The sequence below is a fragment of the Notolepis coatsorum genome (genome assembly GCF_963971535.1).
Source record: "Notolepis coatsorum genome assembly, chromosome: 12".
In the NCBI taxonomy this organism is placed as follows: domain Eukaryota; kingdom Metazoa; phylum Chordata; class Actinopteri; order Aulopiformes; family Paralepididae; genus Notolepis; species Notolepis coatsorum.
Genome location: NC_140176.1, coordinates 29,523,112 through 29,546,133, shown reverse-complemented (window position 1 = coordinate 29,546,133; position 23,022 = coordinate 29,523,112). Strand labels below are relative to the sequence as shown.

Below are 23,022 nucleotides of genomic sequence, written 5' to 3'. Positions count from 1 at the left end.
ATACCAGGGCGCTTCCCCTCGTTTCGTTGTGGGGTCGTGTTGTATTCATGCTGAGTCATATTCTCTAACATCTAGACTCTTTCGGGAGATCCTCTGGTCTACCAATGCTGTATATGGATTTCTCCAGCCTTGAGATGTTTTGCTCCAGCCTTCGTCTGCTGTCGCCGTAGCCTGTGGAGGAGACTGTTCTGCGCTCCCTGTAACTTCCACGGGAGGCACCCCAGCGTTCCACTGCAGACCCCAGCGCAGCAGTTCGTCCTGACGCACATCTAGACCAACGCGCATCTTCCGGACCCTCGGGCTTGGCACGCTCTCCAGTCACCAGCGCGCAACGCGCATCTGCAAGGGCTTGGCACGCTCTCCAGTCACCAGCGCGCAACGCGCATCTTCAAGGGCTTGGCACGCTCTCCAGTCTCCAGCGCGCAACGCGCATCTTCAAGGGCTTGGCACGCTCTCCAGTCTCCAGCGCGCAACGCGCATCTTCAAGGGCTTGGCACGCTCTCCTGTCTCCAGCGCGCAACGCGCATCTTCCAAGGATCCTCGTGCTTGGCACACTCCTCCTCGCAGACGCACCCCGAGGCGTCTCTCGGTTCCGACGCGCACACCAAGGTGTGGCGCGCACTCTGTTCCTCGGCTCCGACAGCGGCTACCCGGTGGACGACACCCTCGCCACCGCCACTGTTCCGACGCGCACACCAAGGTGTGGCGCGCACTCTGTTCCTCGGCTCCGACAGCGGCTACCCGGTGGACGACACCCTCGCCACCGCCACTGTTCCGACGCGCACACCAAGGTGTGGCGCGCACTCTGTTCCTCGGCTCCGACAGCGGCTACCCGGTGGACGACACCCTCGCCACCGCCACTGTTCCGACGCGCACACCAAGGTGTGGCGCGCACTCTGTTCCTCGGCTCCGACAGCGGCTACCCGGTGGACGACACCCTCGCCACCGCCACTGTTCCAGCACTCTGTTCCTCGGCTCCGACAGCGGCTACCCGGTGGACGACACCCTCGCCACCGCCACTGTTCCAGCACTCTGTTCCTCGGCTCCGACAGTCGGCTACCCGGTGGACGACACCCTCGCCACCGCCACTGTTCCGACGCGCACACCAAGGTGTGGCGCGCACTCTGTTCCTCGGCTCCGACAGCGGCTACCCGGTGGACGACACCCTCGCCACCGCCACTGTTCCAGCACTCTGTTCCTCGGCTCCGACAGTCGGCTACCCGGTGGACGACACCCTCGCCACCGCCACTGTTCCAGCACTCTGTCCCTCGGCTCGGACAGCCAGCCACCCGGTGGCGTTGCCCTCGCCCCGCTGCTGTCCCTGTACCATTACGCATACGCCTGGGTGAGTTTTGATTGTGATGTCACTCACCCAGCGTAGTGCCCTTGCCCCCGTTCCCGCTGCTGTCCCTGTACCTTTACGCATACGCCTGGGTGAGTTTTGATTGTGATGTCACTCACTCAGCGTAATGCTTTTTGCCCCCGTACCCGCTGCTGTCCCTGTACCTTTACGCATACGCCTGGGTGAGTTTTGATTGTGATGTCACTCACTCAGCGTAATGCCTCTTGCCCCCGTTCCCGCTGCTGTCCCTGTACCTTTACGCATACGCCTGGGTGAGTTTTGATTGTGATGTCACTCACTCAGCGTAATGCCCCTTGCCCTCGTCCCGCTGCTGTTCCTGTACCATTACGCATACGCCTGGGTGAGTTTTGATTGTGATGTCACTCACCCAGCGTATTGCCTCCTTTAGTTCTCACTTAGTTATTAGTTTGGACATTTCATCTCCCACTCTGTTTTGTTCTCTCGTGGATATTATTTTGGACATTTCATCTCCCACTGTGTGTTTGTTCACACGAAGATAGTATTTACTTTGTTACTTTGTTATTTGGACTGTTCTGCATCTGCTCTGTTTGTTCCCTTTGAATATTAACCCTTTCCTCTGTTCTGCAGAGCGGCCCAGATGTTTTCCCACCAGTCCCCAGTTCCTCCCTGTCCCCAGCCCGCCTCCGCGGGTCTCTGTCCCCAGTTCCTCCCTGTTCCCCAGCCCGCCTCCGCGGGCCTCAGTCCCCTCTGTCCCTAGTTCTCCTAGTCCCTAGTCCTCTATCCCTAGTTCTCCTAGTCCCTAGTCCTCTATCCCTAGTTCTCCTAGTCCCTAGTCCTCTATCCCTAGTTCTCCTAGTCCCCAGTTCTCCTGTTCCCTAGCTCTCCTTGTCCCGACTTCTCCTAGTCTCTTGTTCCCCTGTCCCTAGGCGTTTCCCTTAACCTTCCCTTAGGCGTTCCCTTACTTTCCCATAGTGTTCCCTTTTCTGCCCGCCTCTTAAAGGCACTTTACCTTCCCCTCTTGTGTTATTCCAGTGTTTTGTGTTTTCTCCCTTAAAGGGACAGTGCCCTTTTTTCCCTGTTCTCAATAAATATCTGTTTCTTGGCAAACCACCATACCTGTCTTGTGTTGTGCGATTGGGGTCGGTTACAAACCATAACAGTACGACCCCACCAAATCGACGACCCCAGCCAGCACAGACGGTGTATGTTGAGTTTGCCTTTTTTTTTCTTGTTCCCTCTAGTTCCCCTCTAGCTCCCCTGTTTGCTCCCCTGTTAGCCCAGTTTAGCTCCCCTGTTAGCCTGTTAGCTCCCCTGTTAGCCCTGTTTAGCTCCCCTCTTAGCCCTGTTTGACCCCCCTGCAGCTTGTTAGGCCTCTACTACCAGCATGGCCCTGTCTGCTAGCTTTGCCTCGGCGGCTAGCACAGCCTCTATGTTAATGTAGCAGTACAGCTAGCATAGGCCCTGTAGCTATCAGTGCCCTGGCAGCTACCCTTTCCCTCTGCTAGCCTGGCTCCGGCAGCTTGCGCAGCCTCTATGTTGATGTAGCAGTACAGCTAGCATAGGCCCTGTAGCTATCAGTGCCCTGGCAGCTAACCTTCCCTCTGCTAGCCCTTTCCCGGTGCTACCATGGTTACCCCTTTGCTACCCTGCTTGCCCCTCAGTTCCTCTAGACCAGTTGCTCTAGACCAGTTCTCTAGACCCAGTTCCTCTAGACCAGTTCTCTAGACCCAGTCCCTCTAGACCCAGTCCCTCTAGACCAGTTCCTCTAGACCAGTTCCCCCGGTTGCCCCTCTGCTACCCTAGTTACCCCTCGGCGACCCTGTTTCTTTTGCTAGCCCCACTCTTGTGGTGGCTTCCCCTGCTGGCTTGGCCAGTACCTTTTGTTTTTGTCTTGTTTTGCCCCCTGCCACTCTGTCTGTATTTGTTTTGGGTCGCCAGGTGGCTCCCGTTGAGGGGGGGGTACTGTGAGGTTTTGTCCGCTGCTCACCAACTTTCTCTGTCTTCTTTAAGCCTACTGTTAGGAATTCCCTACTCACTCTCTCTAGCCCCCACCCTCTCGTTCTTTACTCTCAGTGGCCACACCTGTTCGATTATCAATTACCTCTCGCACCTGTGGTGGCAGGCTAATTAGTTCCCCTGTGGGCTTTAAATACCAGGGCGCTTCCCCTCGTTTCGTTGTGGGGTCGTGTTGTATTCATGCTGAGTCATATTCTCTAACATCTAGACTCTTTCGGGAGATCCTCTGGTCTACCAATGCTGTATATGGATTTCTCCAGCCTTGAGATGTTTTGCTCCAGCCTTCGTCTGCTGTCGCCGTAGCCTGTGGAGGAGACTGTTCTGCGCTCCCTGTAACTTCCACGGGAGGCACCCCAGCGTTCCACTGCAGACCCCAGCGCAGCAGTTCGTCCTGACGCACATCTAGACCAACGCGCATCTTCCGGACCCTCGGGCTTGGCACGCTCTCCAGTCACCAGCGCGCAACGCGCATCTGCAAGGGCTTGGCACGCTCTCCAGTCACCAGCGCGCAACGCGCATCTTCAAGGGCTTGGCACGCTCTCCAGTCTCCAGCGCGCAACGCGCATCTTCAAGGGCTTGGCACGCTCTCCAGTCTCCAGCGCGCAACGCGCATCTTCAAGGGCTTGGCACGCTCTCCTGTCTCCAGCGCGCAACGCGCATCTTCCAAGGATCCTCGTGCTTGGCACACTCCTCCTCGCAGACGCACCCCGAGGCGTCTCTCGGTTCCGACGCGCACACCAAGGTGTGGCGCGCACTCTGTTCCTCGGCTCCGACAGCGGCTACCCGGTGGACGACACCCTCGCCACCGCCACTGTTCCGACGCGCACACCAAGGTGTGGCGCGCACTCTGTTCCTCGGCTCCGACAGCGGCTACCCGGTGGACGACACCCTCGCCACCGCCACTGTTCCGACGCGCACACCAAGGTGTGGCGCGCACTCTGTTCCTCGGCTCCGACAGCGGCTACCCGGTGGACGACACCCTCGCCACCGCCACTGTTCCGACGCGCACACCAAGGTGTGGCGCGCACTCTGTTCCTCGGCTCCGACAGCGGCTACCCGGTGGACGACACCCTCGCCACCGCCACTGTTCCAGCACTCTGTTCCTCGGCTCCGACAGCGGCTACCCGGTGGACGACACCCTCGCCACCGCCACTGTTCCAGCACTCTGTTCCTCGGCTCCGACAGTCGGCTACCCGGTGGACGACACCCTCGCCACCGCCACTGTTCCGACGCGCACACCAAGGTGTGGCGCGCACTCTGTTCCTCGGCTCCGACAGCGGCTACCCGGTGGACGACACCCTCGCCACCGCCACTGTTCCAGCACTCTGTTCCTCGGCTCCGACAGTCGGCTACCCGGTGGACGACACCCTCGCCACCGCCACTGTTCCAGCACTCTGTCCCTCGGCTCGGACAGCCAGCCACCCGGTGGCGTTGCCCTCGCCCCGCTGCTGTCCCTGTACCATTACGCATACGCCTGGGTGAGTTTTGATTGTGATGTCACTCACCCAGCGTAGTGCCCTTGCCCCCGTTCCCGCTGCTGTCCCTGTACCTTTACGCATACGCCTGGGTGAGTTTTGATTGTGATGTCACTCACTCAGCGTAATGCTTTTTGCCCCCGTACCCGCTGCTGTCCCTGTACCTTTACGCATACGCCTGGGTGAGTTTTGATTGTGATGTCACTCACTCAGCGTAATGCCTCTTGCCCCCGTTCCCGCTGCTGTCCCTGTACCTTTACGCATACGCCTGGGTGAGTTTTGATTGTGATGTCACTCACTCAGCGTAATGCCCCTTGCCCTCGTCCCGCTGCTGTTCCTGTACCATTACGCATACGCCTGGGTGAGTTTTGATTGTGATGTCACTCACCCAGCGTATTGCCTCCTTTAGTTCTCACTTAGTTATTAGTTTGGACATTTCATCTCCCACTCTGTTTTGTTCTCTCGTGGATATTATTTTGGACATTTCATCTCCCACTGTGTGTTTGTTCACACGAAGATAGTATTTACTTTGTTACTTTGTTATTTGGACTGTTCTGCATCTGCTCTGTTTGTTCCCTTTGAATATTAACCCTTTCCTCTGTTCTGCAGAGCGGCCCAGATGTTTTCCCACCAGTCCCCAGTTCCTCCCTGTCCCCAGCCCGCCTCCGCGGGTCTCTGTCCCCAGTTCCTCCCTGTTCCCCAGCCCGCCTCCGCGGGCCTCAGTCCCCTCTGTCCCTAGTTCTCCTAGTCCCTAGTCCTCTATCCCTAGTTCTCCTAGTCCCTAGTCCTCTATCCCTAGTTCTCCTAGTCCCTAGTCCTCTATCCCTAGTTCTCCTAGTCCCCAGTTCTCCTGTTCCCTAGCTCTCCTTGTCCCGACTTCTCCTAGTCTCTTGTTCCCCTGTCCCTAGGCGTTTCCCTTAACCTTCCCTTAGGCGTTCCCTTACTTTCCCATAGTGTTCCCTTTTCTGCCCGCCTCTTAAAGGCACTTTACCTTCCCCTCTTGTGTTATTCCAGTGTTTTGTGTTTTCTCCCTTAAAGGGACAGTGCCCTTTTTTCCCTGTTCTCAATAAATATCTGTTTCTTGGCAAACCACCATACCTGTCTTGTGTTGTGCGATTGGGGTCGGTTACAAACCATAACACATTCATAGTGTCCAAGCTATATTCATTTAAATGTTCCTTGCGTTTCATTTATTTCCACCGCCTCCGTAACTCGCATGTCTGCGTTTGGTTTCAAAGTGAATTCTGTGTATTCAGTGAACTTCAAGCAGCTTGTTGATAAATGAACTTGTGTTCTGGCTCCAGGTTCCAACGTCTGCACCACCAGAGGCGCCAGCACCTGTAAGCAGTGTCTGGCGGTTCACCCGAGCTGCGCCTGGTGCTTCCAAGAGGTGAGCTCCGCTCCTAGTGTTCATTTAATTTAAAGGTGCTGTAAGAGGTGCATTTAGTTAAAATAAGTGATCTATGTGTTGACATAAGTGGTCTGTCTATAGCTCTACATTCCAACAGCCATCACTGATATAGAGTGTCTGGTCAGTAACATGGGTGAGGGTCTCCCAGTCCCTCCGCTCTGCAGTAAACAGAAAATAAATGTCCTGGTATCCTGTTCCCACTTTATTCAATCAGGAGAGAGAACTCCAGACTGCAAAAACTGTGACAGAAATAAGAAAAAATAAATAAAAATTCAGCAAAAAGAAAACATGTTACAGACAAGACACTCTACATCAGTGATGGCTGTCAGAATGTAGAGCTATTTCACACTTATTTTAAGAAGAAAATACCACTTTTTTGATAAATTATATTTATATAAGTTATATAAACTGCTGTTACCATTTACCATTTATAAATATAGGCAATACAATTGGATCTGAATATAAAAATAAGAGAAAAATAAACAGTGTAAACAAAGGTGCAGATGAGGGTCTGACATTTTGAGAAAGGTCTGCCCCATGATACATCCCTCTGCATCTAACCTTGTATTATAGCTTTTTATTTCGTTACCTTAACTACTGCAATATAGTCTGGGCTGCAACATATCCAATATTCCCCACTAACAATTAACTAAATACCATTCAAACATGCTCATTCATATACAAGTTCATTAACAATAGGCAAGATCTTCCTGATACCTTCCATAGTTTCTTCATCTTTTCATCAGAAATTCACTCATATCCAACAAACCATAGTAATAAACTCCACTTACCTTTCTGTCGGACATCTAGCCATCAATACAACATTAGCTTTAGAGGTCCTAAACTCTGGAACACTCGAAGTTCATCATTGAGGTCAACAACCTCCTTATCTATATTTAAAAAACAATTAAAATCTAATTTAATTTCATCATAAATCATCAACACATTAAGTTACTCCTGTGCATCAGTGTTACATCTACTGTATGGCTGCTTGTTCATTTTCTTCATTATAAACTGTTATGTTATTCTCCACTCCTTTGCCTTCTTGTACTTAGAGAAAAAAGAAATTATTCTTGTTATTGACTCGTGTCAATCTTCCATGTTTTCGCTATAGTGTCTTATGTCTCTGATCTTGTTTTGAGTTTATTTTGTATGTTTACATGTATTTCGTTCATATATGTTTATGGACAATCGGATGGGAGTGGAACTTTGTACAAGCCCTTTGGGCTTCGTTCCCTCCTAGCACTGTTTTTTTTTTAAATAATGTGCTAAATAAATAAACAAAACTAAAACTAAACTATGCCCTATCGGTTAAATTATATGTTACAATAAATATAGGCAATGCAAAAAAAAAAAATTTGATCAAAGGCAATACAACATTTGAATGAATGAATGAATGAATGAATGAATGATTTTATTTCGGTCTTCTTTTACAAAGCAATGTACAGTAGTAGAAAATGTATAAAAGAAAGAAAATGACCGAAAAGGTGTAGGCTGAAGCCGAGGCTTATAATTGCCTACCATTTTTACATTACATTATATATATAAAAAAAAACATAATTCAATACATTATTTTGCAAAAACAAAAGGTTACAAAAGTGTCATAGTTTTATATACAAAACGTATACACATTTATCTATTTTTTTTTTATAATATATATATATTTTTTGTCACGATTTTAATCTGAATCTGAATATATACTATGAGTAAAAGTAAACAGTGTAAGTGTACACCTAACCAAGTCCAACTATCTGAGCAGAGATGATTCAACCAAACAGGTGAACGATAAAGCAGGTGTTTTTGGTAACAGAACTGACCGACTGTGTCAAGTTTCATAACCAGTAAGCAATAATTAAAGGATAACTGGTGTCATGAGGTCTGGCTAACTGTAATCTAGAGATACCGAAGCTTAAATGACATCACGATGATGATAGCTTGTTCTGTGTTCAACACAGAGGGACGTTGTACCTCTCTCCCTGTAGGTGAGACAAGCCTCTCGTATCCAGAGACATGGTGCCTGGTACCATTCTGAATCACGCCCTCCTGCTGGGGAATTCCTTTTATATTTATTTACATGATGTTCTTGTTGAAATGTTCCACTACATCGTAGCTCCAGAATGAACTCAGTGTGTTGCCTTGCCTTCAGTCCAGGGTTCCTACTGCAGGTGATATTTAATACAATAGCTTCATAATATTCATTACCCAGTGGTATTTACAGAAAAGTTGGAAAGGAAATCAACAGATGTTTGAAAAAGAAAGTGTTGTTGTTCACACGGTCTCATTGGATCAGTACTCGGTATTGGATGAGTAGGATCAGTACTCAGTATTGGATGAATTGGATCAGTAACTGCAGTATTGGATGAGTTGGATCAGTACTCGGTATTGGATGAGTTGGATCAGTACTTGGTATTGGATGAGTTGGATCAGTACTCGGTATTGGATGAGTAGGATCAGTACTCAGTATTGGATGAGTTGGATCAGTAACTGCAGTAGTGGATCAGTTGGATCAGTACTCAGTATTGGATGAGTAGGATCAGTACTCAGTATTGGATGAGTTGGATCAGTAACTGCAGTATTGGATGAGTAGAATCAGTACTCAGTATTGGATGAGTTGGATCAGTAACTGCAGTGACACCTCCCTCTCTTGTCCCAGGACTTTGGGCTCAGTGTGGCCGGCTCGTCCCGCTGCGACCTGAAGCGTAACCTGGTGGCCGCAGGATGCGCTCCGTCGTCTCTGGAGTTCCCCGTCAGCAAGCTGCAGGTGAAGGAGGACCGGCCCCTCAGCAGCAAGGCAGCAGACGGCGGGGGAGAGGTCACCCAGATCCAGCCCCAGAAGCTCCAGATTACACTCAGACCAGGTGAGAGAATCCACACATCACTCAGACCAGGTGAGAGAGTCCACATCACACCGAGACCAGGTGAGAGAGTCCACATCACACTCAGACCAGGTGAGAGAGTCCACATCACACTCAGACCAGGTGAGAGAGTCCACATCACACTCAGACCAGGTGAGAGAGTCCACATCACACTCAGACCAGGTGAGAGAGTCCACATCACACTCAGACCAGGTGAGAGAGTCCACATCACACTCAGACCAGGTGAGAGAGTCCACATCACACTCAGACCAGGTGAGAGAGTCCACATCACACTCAGACCAGGTGAGAGAGTCCAAATCACACTCAACAACAAGGTATTTGCTAAAAAATCTATCAAAACAATGTTTTTTTTTCTTCTTTTTTTAATTCCCAATCCCCTTCCTGGTCGTTGCGCACTCTACCCCCTACCGTCGGTCCGGGAGGGCGGAGACTATGACATGCTTCCTCCGACACATGTGTACCCAGCCCACCGCTTCTTTTCACCTGGCAGCGCGGACTCTCACTGGGAGAGTGTAACGTGTGGAAGGTCACACTACCTCTCCTAAATCCTTCCCTTGCTGTGCAGGCGCCCCGACCGAACTGTAGGAGTCGCTGTTTACAACGACCAGGACCCACCCTCGCCGGGTTTCCCACCCGCTAACACTGCCAATTGTTAGGGATGCCCCGATCACGTTTTTTGCCACCGATACCGATCACTGATCGTCTATGAGCCATATCGGCCAATACCGATCGTTTTTGGTTTTAAAAAAAATTAAAAAAGATTAATATATATATATATATTTATTTTTTCTTAATAAAATATATATATTATATAATTATACTTGTAGTTGTATTGTCTGCGAGACATCGCCACCATGCAACAAGTCAAAATGCTCGCTATCTGCAAACAGCTCCACTGTGCTGGGGCTGACGTTCTGCAGATGGATACTATTGAGTCAGAGCGATAGTTCAACAGGGTCTGAAACGTGTTATGAAGCATGATAGCTAATTAGCCAATGTTCAGCTGCAAAAACGAACAATGTCAATTATGTTATAAGACATTGATATCAGGAGCTATCTGTAGCTACTGCTAGCCGGCTAGATGACGTTAGACAATGCATCATGTATTAAAATAAAGTGAACTATTTAGTTTACTGGATCATTTCGTTGTGATCTAACAGTGATCTAACGTGAGCTAACGTTAGCTACCTATGCTAACGGAGGTCTCATGCTGGCGCATCCCAATAATTCTTAAACTGAAATGCGCATTTGTTGATATCAGGAGCTATCAGTAGCTAGCCAGTTAGACAATGCATCATGTATTAAACTAAAGTGAATAGTTGACTGTGTAGTTTTGTTTAAACAGTAACGTTAGCTCGGTAGCTTGCTAACGTTAGCTCACGAGCGATAGCTAGTTAGCCAACGCTACCCAGCACATGCAAAAACGAATGCCAAACTGTCACGTTGATATCAGGAGCTATCAGTAGCTAGATAACATCAGACAATGCCTCATGTATTTTTTTTTTGTTTTTAATATTTGTATTGGTTTTTTAAAAGATTTTTCACATACAGTTACTTACATTACAAAACACACATTGGGACAGAAGAGGGGGGGGGGGGGGGTTCCTCCAGTTCATCTATGCCGTCATGCCAGCAAAAACAGATCAAAAAGAAAAACAAGCAAAAAAAGGAAATCTAACCCAGACAGGCACTGCACAGTACTGCACTTGCCTCGAGCCCATTCACATGTAGGCATACATATATATATACATATATTATTTTTTTCTATCCAAAGTCTGTCCATACAATGGGGCATTGGGCCTTTAGAAGGATCTGAGAAATTGTAGCAGGAAAGTAGTCCAATAGTGGGGCCCACACATCCTGAAAGGAAGCGTCGTTGCCTCTATGCATTGCACAGAGTCTTTCATGGGGTAGCACACCGAAGATCTCTCTGTACCACATCTGTATGGATGGAGGCCTATCCTTAATCCAGTTTATCAAAATGCATTTCCGGGCTGAAAGCAGAAGTTTATCAAATAGTTTGAATTGTAAGGGTGTCACATTATTTTCCTTTGATGGGAGTCCCAGTAAAAAAGCTCCTGGATCCTTCTTTATTTTCACCTTGAAAATGTCGCTCAGCTCACGTGCCACTTGGCCCCAGAACCTGGATATACACTTACATTCCCAAAAGTAGTGATAGTAGGTGCCCAGATCTGTTTGACATTTCGAACATAATGGAGATATTGAACGGTCCATTTTGTTTAGTAACACAGGTGTGATGTGTAATCTGTGAAGAATTTTATATTGTGTTTCTCTTAGTCTGTTACAAGTATAAACCTTTTTAACTGAGTCAATGGCCTCCTGCCAGTCGTCTTCAATATATTCACTGTTAAAATCTCTTTCCCATTTGCGGAGGGATGGTAACTCCTGTGAGTCCAGTGAGTACAGCAGTGAGTAAAACGCCGAGATGAAATGTGATACCTTACTACAGTTGGATAAGAAGTTCTCTGTTTTGCTGTTTGGCGTTGGCAGCTGTAGTGAGTTAATAAAATGTCGTATTTGCAAGAAACCAAAAAAATGTTCTCTTGGGAGGTTAAATTGTGTTTGCAGTTGCTGAAACGACATCAACACACCATCCCTAAACAGATCCCCCAATACACGAAGCCCTAGTGAGTGCCAGGTCTTAAAGATGGCCGAACTGCGCCCAGGTCCAGAGATTGCTAGAGATTGGTATTAGCAATGATCTTAGGTCTCCTCTCCCTGTGTAGATGGTAATCTGTTGCCACACTCTGATAGAGTTATAGATAATTGGATTGCCTCGTATCTCCCTATGAATCTTATCTTTATTACCGGTTACCAGTGCCCATAGTGAGTTTGGTGAGCAGCCCCACGAGTCCACACAGTTCTTATTGTGTAGATAGGCTTGTAACCATTCCCAGATGTAACGAGCGTGACAGGCCCAGTTATAGAAGAGTATATTTGGCATGGCAAGGCCCGCTTTACTGGTTGGTAGCTGCAAGATTTTAAATCTTTGCCTGGGTCTCTTTCCATGCCAAATTAACTTAGAAAAAGCCTTCTCCAGATCTTTAATATCTTTTTTGGATACCCATATGGGAAGCATTTGTAAGGGGTATAGAAGGCGGGGTAGAATGTTAATTTTTATTAGACTCGCCCGTCCCATGACCGATAGTGGGAGGTCGTGCCACCGTTCCAGATCTCTCTTAACCGCTGTGGTGACTGGGGCCAGATTCAGACGTGCCATATCTTTTAAGTTGGGAGAGACTTTAATGCCAAGATATGTGAATCCTGACGTAGTCCATTTAAAAGGAAAATTATCTGGGATGTCTGATTGGGTCAGGGTTCCTAGTGGCATTGCCTCAGATTTACTTTGGTTAATTTTGTAGCCTGAGATAGCGCCGAAGTCTTTAACAATTGACAGGACAGTAGGCACTGACCTCTTCGGGGAGGACAGAAACAGTATAATGTCATCTGCATATAGAGCTATTTTGTGGGGGGTGCCCCCTGTCGTGAGTGAGACCCCCTCAATTTCATGATGACACCGGATAGCCTCTGCTAGCGGTTCGAGTGCTACGGCAAACAGTAATGGGCTTAGGGGGTCCCCTTGCCTTGTGCCTCTTGCCAAGGGGAAAGGCTCAGAGCAGGTACCATTGGTAAGGACACAGGCCACGGGAGAGTGGTAGATGGTTTGAATCCACTTAAGGAAATCCCCTCCAAGTCCATATCTCTCCATGACGTCGAACAGGTACCGCCATTCTACTCTATCAAAAGCTTTCTGTGCGTCTAGTGACACTGCTAGCGCTTTGTGTTTCAGCTGATTAGAGTACTGTATAACATTCAGTAACCGCCTCACGTTTGCAATGGAGTGTCGGCCTTGTACAAAACCTGTCTGGTCTGGGTTTATTATCAGAGGCAGCAGTCCCTCTATCCTCCTTGCTAATAATTTGGAGAGTATTTTACTATCCACCGCTATCAAGCTAATGGGCCTATAAGAGCCACACACGTCGGCTGGTTTATCTTTTTTAAGGATGAGAGATATATTAGCCAAGTTCAGAGCTTGGGGAAGACTGCCTCTTTGTAATGAGTCTGCATACATCTCTCTCAGAGGTCCGACTATAACCTTACTAATTTTTTTATAGAATTCTGGGCCATAACCGTCCGGGCCTGGGGCCTTACCCCCTTTAAGGGTTTTTATCGTTATGAGTATTTCTTCCTCTGTTATATCTTTACAGAGAGACTCTCTGTGTTCTTCAGATAGTGATGGAAATGTTATTTTATCAAGAAAGTTTTTCCTCTGCAAGTCAGAGGTTCCACACTCTGAAGAGTATAACTTTTGATAAAAGGATTTCATAATTCTATTTATATCCATAGAGGTGTGATGGCTAACTTCGTTGTCATCTTTGAGGGAGGTTATTGTGTTAGAATTCTGTTTACCTTTAGCCAGTCGAGACAAAAGTCGACCTGGTTTGTTTCCCGATTCATAGAACTGGTGCTTTGTGGCGGCTATGTGGTGTAGTGGGCAAGGCACTCGCCACCAGTGTGGAGACGCTAGGATTCGCGTGTTCGAATCCAGCTCTCCACATTGTTTTCAGTTTAGCTGGTCGTCCGCAGTAACACACATTGGCCGTATTACGGGGAGGGAAAACTGAAGGGTGGGGATCGAACGTTGTGAACAAGCGACTCCTACAAGTCGGTTGGTGCGCTTGCGCAGTAGAATCAGGAAGTGTCGGGGGCAGCGTGAGCCTCCCACGCGTTACTCCTCGACACTGAGAGATCGAGCTGCGCAGGTGAAAAGATGCGACTGCTGTTACCTCAAGTACCGGAGGGGACTTGTGCTATGTATGACTTAGTCCACATTGCAGCCGGCTTGTGGGAGGCAAGAAACAGCGTTCGTGACAGGGGAGGGTTGAATTGGATGATACGAAATTGGGATGGGAGAAAATATAGAAAAATGGGAGAAAAAGTGGATAAAAAAAAAAAGGAACTGGTGCTTTGCAGCGTAGATGGTGGACTTAGCTTGTTTTGTCAGAAGTTGGTCTAGAGCTGAACGGGCGGCATCTAGTTGTTTTGCCAAATTTTTAGCCCAGGAACGTTTACATTCAGATTCCAATTTTAATATTAATTTTTCAAGTTCCAGTTGATTTTTGATGGCCTCTTTTCGTTGAGCCGAATTGTACGAGATAATACAGCCCCGGAGATATGCCTTTGCTGCCTCCCATAATGTGGAGGGGCTCATCCCGGGGGTTTTGTTTACAGAGAAGAAAAACGTCCATTTGTTAGTAATATATTCCAAAAACGGGGGGCTGCTCATCAAAGAAGGATTCAAACGCCATTGTCTACTGGCAGGGTCCCTATAGGGCATGTGGAGAGTCAGGCTAACTGGACAGTGATCCGAGAGCGTCTGTGTGCCTATTATACACTCCTTAGTCCTATCCAATATCATTCTAGACATCAGAAAAAAATCGATTCTAGAGTACACCTGGTGAGGTCGAGAGAAAAAAGTGAAGTCTCTTGTTCTTGGGTTGAGTACTCTCCAAACATCAAATAGCTCCAAATCATTACATAGCTCTCCAAGTCTGACACTTTTACGAGACGGAGTAGGTCGTGGGGTTGACTGGTCAACATTTGCATTGGGAGCGGAGTTAAAATCTCCCCCGATGATGGTGTAGTTAATTGAGAATGCGGATATTGCAGACAGTAATTTAGAGAAAAAGGAGGCCTCAAATACATTAGGAGCGTATACACAGCCCAGAAGGATATGTTCACCATAAAGGAAACCTGATAGCAAGACATATCTCCCTTCATCGTCAGACACCGCCTTTTCTAGGGTAAATGGGAGATTCTTATGTACAAGAATAGCTACTCCGCGGCTTTTTGTATTGTAAGAGGAGTGATATACCTGGCCTACCCAGTTACGCTGTAATTTCATATGTTCTATGTCAGACAGGTGAGTTTCCTGTAAAAAGGCTATTTGACATTTTTCCTTTTTCAGATAGGACAATATTTTTTGATGCTTGACCACATTATTTATACCCTTCACATTGAGGGTTATAATTTTAAGATCACTCATGTCAAAAACTAATATAATACATAATGTGTTGCATGAGTGCGTACTGGGAGCCTCTTGAAGCTAATGTGGGCAGGTCTCTAAATGGCTGGAATAAGGAGGAGGAGAAAGGAGGGGGGAGGGGGTGAAGTACATAAAACAAAATAACCCTACCGTCTTGTACAGACGGGTTACACATAAAACACATACGGCCCATCCCTAATGGATGGGCTAAAATGATTAACATCGTTCCAGTGAAGCTGAGAGGAGTCCCGCCGCGGGAGAGTAAAAGGCCAAGCTACCGAGTGATAAAATCCCTACAGAGATCGGCCCCTCTCCGCACACCCCCCCCATCCCCACACCGCCGTATCAATTGGTATAGTAAATAGTTACAGAACCCAACAGTACTGGTGCTTCACTCCTTGTCTGTAGGTGTAATTTCAATCAGATATTTAAAGATAATATAGGCTACTCGCATCTGATAATTTGACCAAAAATAGTATGACCATTTTCTTCTGTTTAATCCCTCTTATTTATTATTACCATTATTTGTGTCCACATATTGTGGCCCTTATGGAGTTAAAGGAAAAATTGCAATCAGGAGAAGAGGGGGGCGGGGGCGGATATATAATAATAATAATAATAATAATAATAATAATAATAATAATAATAATAATAATAATAATAATAATAATAATAATAATAATAATAATAAACTATGGGAATTAATCATATTTTTTTGTGTATATATTCAAATTGGAGTTACATTGGTCTGTTTGTTTGTCTGAATTGCATGAATACTGTGTAATAAATAATAATAATAATAATAATAATAATAATAATAATAATAATAATAATAATAATAATAATAATAATAATAATAATAATAATAATAATAATAATAATAATAATAATAATAATAATAATAATAATAATAATAATAATAATAATAATAATAATAATAATAATAATAATAAGATAGTTGTACCACTGATCTATAATCATGATTTTGAATCCATTGTTTGATATCTGAAGGAGTTAAGAATATTTAAACCATAAATCACGTGACTAAAGCATATCATGAAACTGTATAGCCCATATCAGATAAAGTGATACAAATTAAAGAAAAAAAAAAGAAGAAAGGCGGGGAGAGCCCGGGAGATTACGGTGATTATAAAAACTGTAGCACTCCATAGGTTATAGATATGCTTGCCATAGTTTTATCCGGACTACTCCATTCCAACTCATTGTGGGGGTTGGGGGGAGCCCCAATATTTGTGTGTCTAAAATCAAAGCTGGACATTTCAATCATAAAAACTAGTCTTTTAATACATAATAACCTATACCAGTATAATGTAAAGTGAGCCAGTAAAAAAAAATTCAAAAAAATGGGGAGGAAAAAAAAGAAGAAAAGAAGCAACAGAACGAGAGAGAGAGAGAGAGAGAGAGAGAGAGAGAGAGAGAGAGAGAGAGAGACCTCAGTCCGTTCTGCATGAGCGCATTCCATCAGTCCGATCCATGTGTTGGGTGGGCAGTACCTTTAATCCATGCCTTTCAGAAAGTCTTCCGCTTCTTGTGGGATCTTGAAAGAGTGGTCCTCGCCGTTGTGTGTAATAGTAGTCTCGAAGGGAAGCGCATTTTAAATCGTATCCCTTTTTTGATGAGCTGATCACACACGGTGTTGTATTTACGTCTTTCCATCCTGGTCTGATAGGAGATGTCTGATCAGAAGTTTATTGCCCTCGTAGTTCAGTACGCCTTTCGCCCGTGCTGCTGTCATAATTCGTTGTGCATCTCGCATAGTTTGAAATTTTATGACCACAGGTCTGGTTTTATCAGGCTGGATGTCTCCTGCAGCCCAGCGACACCTGTCAATCTTCACACTGCCTTTTTCTGTATCGATATTAAGCAGAGTTGGAAGCCAGGTCTCGAAGAATTTAACAGGTTGTGTGCCCTCTGTCCCCTCTTTCAAACCCATAATACAAACGCTTTTACGTCGGCTTTGATTGTCGGCATCTTCCGCCCGCTGTTGCAGAGTCGTCACTGTTTTTTCCAGCTTTTTCAGTCTGTTTTCTATTGTTGATGAGTTGTCCTCGGCCGCTGAGATGCGGGATTCCGCCTCTGTAATGCGTTTGGTATTGTCTGACAGTCGGCTATTAAAGCCCTCCAGTGTTGCAGTCAGGGCAGTAAGCTTTAGGTCCATCAGGGCACTTATCTTTTCAGTCACATCGCGAACCACACGGGCAGCGATGTTTTCCCATTGACTTTCCTCGCCGCGACCACCCGCAGCGCCAGGTTCAAGTTCAACGTCGGCGTCGTCCTGTTTGTTTGTCGCTGAGCGAGTTTCAATTGCGGCACGTCCTTGTCCTTTCTTCTTCTTTTCCTCGTTGGTTGACATTATTAGGGTTACTTCAACTCTTACTTACTTACTACTTAGGCCTTTTTATTCCTTTCGGAACATAGGCCATTGATGAAAAGTTTCCACCCCCGTCTGTCTTGCGCCATCCTCTCCAGCTGTTTCCATGTCAGTCCCCTTGTCTTGAGTTCCTGCTCAGTGTCTCTTCTCCAGGTGTTTTTGGGTCTTCCTCTGCCTCGCTTGCCTTGTGGGTTCCGGGTTAATGCCTGTTTGGTTATTGCGGTTTTGTGTCTTCGAAGTGTGTGCCCAATCCAGCTCCATTTTCTCCTGGTCAGCTGGACCTCCACTGATTCTTGCTTGGTGCATTCCCACAGCTTGATGTTGGTGATTGTGTTTGGCCAGAAGATCCTGAGGATACGTCTCAGACAATGGTTGATGAAGGTCTGCAGTTTATTGTTGATGTTAGTGGTGGTTTTCCAGGTTTCAGAGCCATATAGCAGAATGGATTTGACATTGGAGTTGAAGATTTTGAGCTTGGTGTTGAGTTTGATGTTTCGGGTTTTCCATATCTTGTTTAACATGTTGAATGTTGCTCTTGCTTTTCCTATTCTTGCCCTTACGTCTTCCTCAGTCCCGCCATCAACAGCTATAACACTACCCAAGTATGTGAATTTGTCAACCTCTTCCAGTGTCTGGCCCCCGATGGTTATGGGGTTTGTGCTTTTATTATTGACTCTGATTACTTGAGTTTTTTGTCCATTTATTTTGAGCCCAAGTCCAGCTGCAGTTGTTTCTAGCAGCTGGGTTTTGTCTTGCATCTGTTGATGGTTGTGTGAGAGTAGTGCGATGTCATCCGCAAAGTCCAGGTCTTCGAGGTGCTCCGTTAGACTCCACTTCAACTCTACCATGGATTAAAACTTTGTTGACTATAAGTAGTGTTTAAACTAACATTTTCTCGGTGGGGTTTGGGGAGAACAGCAGAAGCGTCTCTCTCACACTGACGTCATCACCGGAAGCCTCACATCATCTCAAGATGTCCATGCCTCATGTATTTTTTTTTTTTTTTTTTTTGGTCTTTTTCCCCCTCCATTTTCCTCCGATTTTCTCCCATCCCAATGTTAGTCGTATGCCAATTCCCAGTCCCTTCCTGATCGCTGCGCACTTACCCCCCACAGTCAGATCATCTGGGAGAGTGGAGGCTACCACGTGCTTCCTCCGACACACGTCCAGCCAATCACCGCTTCTTTTCACCTGGCAGCGCGGATTCTCATTGAGAGGGCGTAGCGTGTGGGAGGACCACACTATCCCCCTCACGTCCAATCCGCGCTTAGCAGGCGCCCCGACCGAACTGTAGGAGTCGCTGTTTACAACGACCCGGACCCACCCCGCCAGCTTCTCCCACCCTCTGATACAGCCAATTGTATCAGTGCAGACGGCCAGCCAAGCTGGTGACAACCCCGGAGCTGTGAGCTGGACTCGAACAGGCGAATCGAGCTCACAGCTCCGGGGCTGGTGACGAACGCAATCTCCGCTCGGCCACCTAACCGCCCCCATGCCTCATGTATTAAACAAAAGTGAATAGATGACTGGGCCATTTTGTTTAATGCTGGTTATGTTGAAAGAGGAGCTCTGCGGTGCTCATGCACTCGACTCTTGCCGAAGGGTTTGTTGACATGAGATGGGTCTGGGAGGGGGAGAAGGAGGAGGAGGAGGGGCAAGACGTGCAGCAGCAGAGTGTGGCTGTGAGCGAGTGAGAACTCCGCAGAGAATTGGATCATGTTTTCCGTGTCATCGATCGGTTTTCACGATCGGCGAAATTAAAGCATTATCGGAATTCACCGATCTCATATTTATACTGAATATCGGCCGATACCGATCGCTGGCCGATCGATCGGGGCATCCCTACCAATTGTGTTAGTATGGACGGTCGGCCAAGCCGGAGGCACCACAGCTGGATTAGATCCCACTGTCTCTGTGGTGGTAGACAGACGCTTAGTCCGCTGCGCTACCCGGCCGCCCAAAACAATGTATTTGTTAATATTTCAAGATATTTCTTTGCAAAGGAAGACATTTGTTACAACAACAAAATGTCACCTGTTCTTAAAAAGGATTGCTTCCATGTAAGCAAAACACACTATGTAGTGTCACCAAGTTACTAGCTAACACTATTTGTTAAACATTAAGGTGCAAATGTCAGGGGAAAAATCTCCTTTTTTGTTTTGTCTTCTCCTCCCAGACGACTCCAAGCGCTTCAGGGTGAAGGTGCGGCAGGTGGAGGACTACCCTGTGGACCTGTACTACCTCATGGACCTCTCCTACTCCATGAACGATGACCTGTTCCGCCTGCGGACACTGGGCCGTGGCCTGGCCGAGGCCATGAAGCGCACCACCAGCAACCTGCGCATGGGCTTCGGGGCGTTCGTGGACAAGCCGATCTCCCCGTACATGTACATCTCCCCAGAGGAGGCCGTCAGGAACCCCTGCTACAGGTACCAGTGCTGCGACAGTACTGTAGGTGCGGGACGATACATCCATCTAATTATCAATGATCCAATAGGATCGATGCAACGTAAAAATATCGGTTCATCGAAATATCGTCATGCGAGATGTGAAAACAAACCATCTGGCAGCAACAACAGCATGTGAAACACCCGTGTGTGAGACGTTACAGCAGGGGCGTCGTTCTGGTATGGCAAGGTATGGCACCTTGGCAAAAAAAACTAAAAAAAAATGTATTACAATTTTTTATGTTGATTTAGAATTAGAATGTCAACATTATGAACGAAGCTTCGAACTATTCGGTACAGCCCTAGCATGTTTTGATATTGTCAATGATCTCACTTTTACTAGGTGACTTTTACTGTGACTAACTGAAATATGCCCCAAAAAAAGGAAAATGGACATAGGGACGTTTTTTAATCAAAGGGCAGCAGAGACAAGTGATACAGGGACACAGGTAAGGTCTTACAATGGCTTAGTGATTATAACAGTGCAGTTCAGCATTCAGTAACCCATACTTTTTGTGAATGTGTTTTTGATACTACATTCTGTTGAACACACCTCAAAACCGTACCTAAGGAAAATTGGCTAAATTGCAAGAAAAGTAATAGATAGTTATGATATTACATTCTGCATAATTCGTATGCAAAATATTGTGGTTCCCTGCTTTAGTCTGTTGACACATTTCTATACTAAAAATGCTTGTGTAGTCCTGTGTCATACCTAAATGTCATATAACTGAATTGTATAGAAACAACTCACCAAAAGTGACTATTGCACAACTGATTTGACAAAAGAAATCCACCAAAAACCCCCCCCACCCCCACCCCCCCCCTCCTCGCCATACCTTGACTTTTACTCAAACGACGCCACTGCGTTACAGCAGGGCTCCAGAGTGCGCCTATTTGGTCACATTTTACGACCCGAAATAAGTCCCTGCTTTCACCATTCCTGTATGTAAAAACCTAAACTAACATTAGCTGCTAGCGCTAACTAAGCTAAGCTAACCTAACCCTGCTCACATGGGGGGGAGGGGGGGGGGGGGTGCTGAGCCAGTCTCTCTCTCTCTCCTTCTCTACGTTCAATGATTTTAAGTAGCAAAATGTTACACACATATAAAAACTAACTGGATAGTTGATGATAATAAACATTTAACTTCATTAGCTGAAATATAAAAAAAATCATTAAGTCAGCTATAAGCCATTCTCCCTTTCTCTGTGTGTGTGCGTTCGAGTCACTGATCACAATACAGCTCTCAGTGTCGTGGGCTGTTTACACCTTGCATGTAGGAAGTGACTTCACTGAGTATGTGGGTGATGTCATACCCTTTAAACTGTGTTGTGTGACAGCACATGGCTCATTAAAAGCTTCCAGTTGCTGGTTAGTGCAGAGTCAGCTGTGAGTCAGGAGCAGGTAATCTGAGGCAAGCTGCCAGTGGACCCACCCTGAGACCTGAGGCCCTGGTCTGTTAGGATCCAAGATCATTCTCATTCTCATTCTCTCTCTCTCTCTCTCTCTCTCTCTCTCTCTCTCTCTCTCTCTCTCTCTCTCTCTCTCTCTCTCTCTCTCTCTCTCTCTCTCTCTCTCTCTCTCTCTCTCTCATGTGTTAATGTGCTACGTCTCACATGTGTTGATGTAGAAGCGATTGACCAATAGCATCGTCTCACATGTGTTGATGAAGACGCTATTGACCAATAGCATCGTCTCACATGTGTTGATGTAGATGCTTCTGCCCAAATAGGGCGTCTCATCTTCTAATATGGATTCCTCTCTCATGGGATTTAGAATTTCGAAGCAGTTTCAAGAAAGGAAGAATCTCTAACCAGAACTAGTTTAGCATTAGTGAGCTTATCTCAGGTCACTTGACGTCACCAGCCACAGTGCATTCTGAGAGCCTAACATCTCGGGAGTGGAGTTGACTCTGGCGTTCCAATTGGCTGCTTTTGGCCATTCTGGTAACCAGGGGTGTAAAGTACTCGATTAATTGTACAATACTTAAGTACTGTTTTTGGGGATTTGTACTTTACTCTAGTATTATTTGGTGTGTATACTTGTACTTTTACTCAATTACATTTCAGAGAAAAAAAACATACTTTTTACTCCTTACATTTAAAATGCAGACCTACAAAGTACAAATCTCGCAGGTCCAACCATTTTAATTAGTATATTTGTTTCTCTGGCCGAACTAACGGTAACATTAAAAACAGCCAATCAAATCCCCATCAATGGAACATTAACCCGCCCATACCCATGCTGATTGGTCCTTGTGCAAGACTAGAAAGCGGGGATCTTTGATTAAACACCTGCTATCAGAAGAATAGACAGTCAGAAAAAAAGTTTAAACTTTTACTTTTTATTAAGTACATTTAAAAGTAGAAACTACTTTTACTCAAGTGTGTTTTTAGCCAGATACTCTGACTTTTACTTGAGTACGATTTTGAGACGGTACCCATACTTTCACTTAAGTATAATTTCGGGGGTACTTTTTACACCCCTGCTGGTAACTGAGACACTGTCGACTTAACCATTAGGAAAGCACTTGTAGTACTTTTCACAAGCCTTATTATTGTTTTGAAGTGAATCCACCAACACAGGACTCAGACTCCTGAGGCTGTTGGAGTCAAGGAATCAACTCTGTCTGTTTCCATTGACAGCATCAACACCACCTGTCTGCCTCAGTTCGGCTACAAGCACGTCCTGTCCCTGACGGAGGAGGTGGAGCGCTTCACAGAGGAGGTCAAGAAACAAATGGTGTCCAGGAACAGAGACGCTCCAGAGGGAGGCTTCGACGCCATCATCCAGGCAGCCGTCTGCAAGGTGGGGAGAGGCTGCAGCTTCTGCTACATTCTACTCATTATTATTATTATTAATGATATGTTATGTTATTTTATGTTATGTTGTGTTATGTTATATAGGACAGGATAGGCTGGCGCCCCGGTGCTTCTCATCTCCTGATCTTCACCTCAGATGCCAAGACCCACGTGGCACTGGACGGGCGGCTGGCAGGTATCGTTCAGCCCAA

The 23,022-nt window shown here is 46.5% G+C and overlaps 1 protein-coding gene across 1 annotated transcript in view; it reads left to right on the top strand.

The window, feature by feature from the left end:
• Positions 1 to 23,022, top strand: part of LOC311238235 (integrin beta-3-like) — a 97,942-nt gene that overhangs the window by 5,501 nt on the left and 69,419 nt on the right. The window contains exons 2-6 of the mRNA XM_084326258.1: positions 6,120 to 6,205; positions 8,880 to 9,084; positions 19,738 to 19,990; positions 22,655 to 22,817; positions 22,916 to 23,022. The exon at positions 22,916 to 23,022 is cut by the window's right edge and continues 55 nt beyond it. Of these exons, the coding sequence (XP_084182384.1) occupies positions 6,120 to 6,205; positions 8,880 to 9,084; positions 19,738 to 19,990; positions 22,655 to 22,817; positions 22,916 to 23,022 (814 nt within the window). The remainder of the gene's footprint in view (positions 1 to 6,119; positions 6,206 to 8,879; positions 9,085 to 19,737; positions 19,991 to 22,654; positions 22,818 to 22,915) is intronic.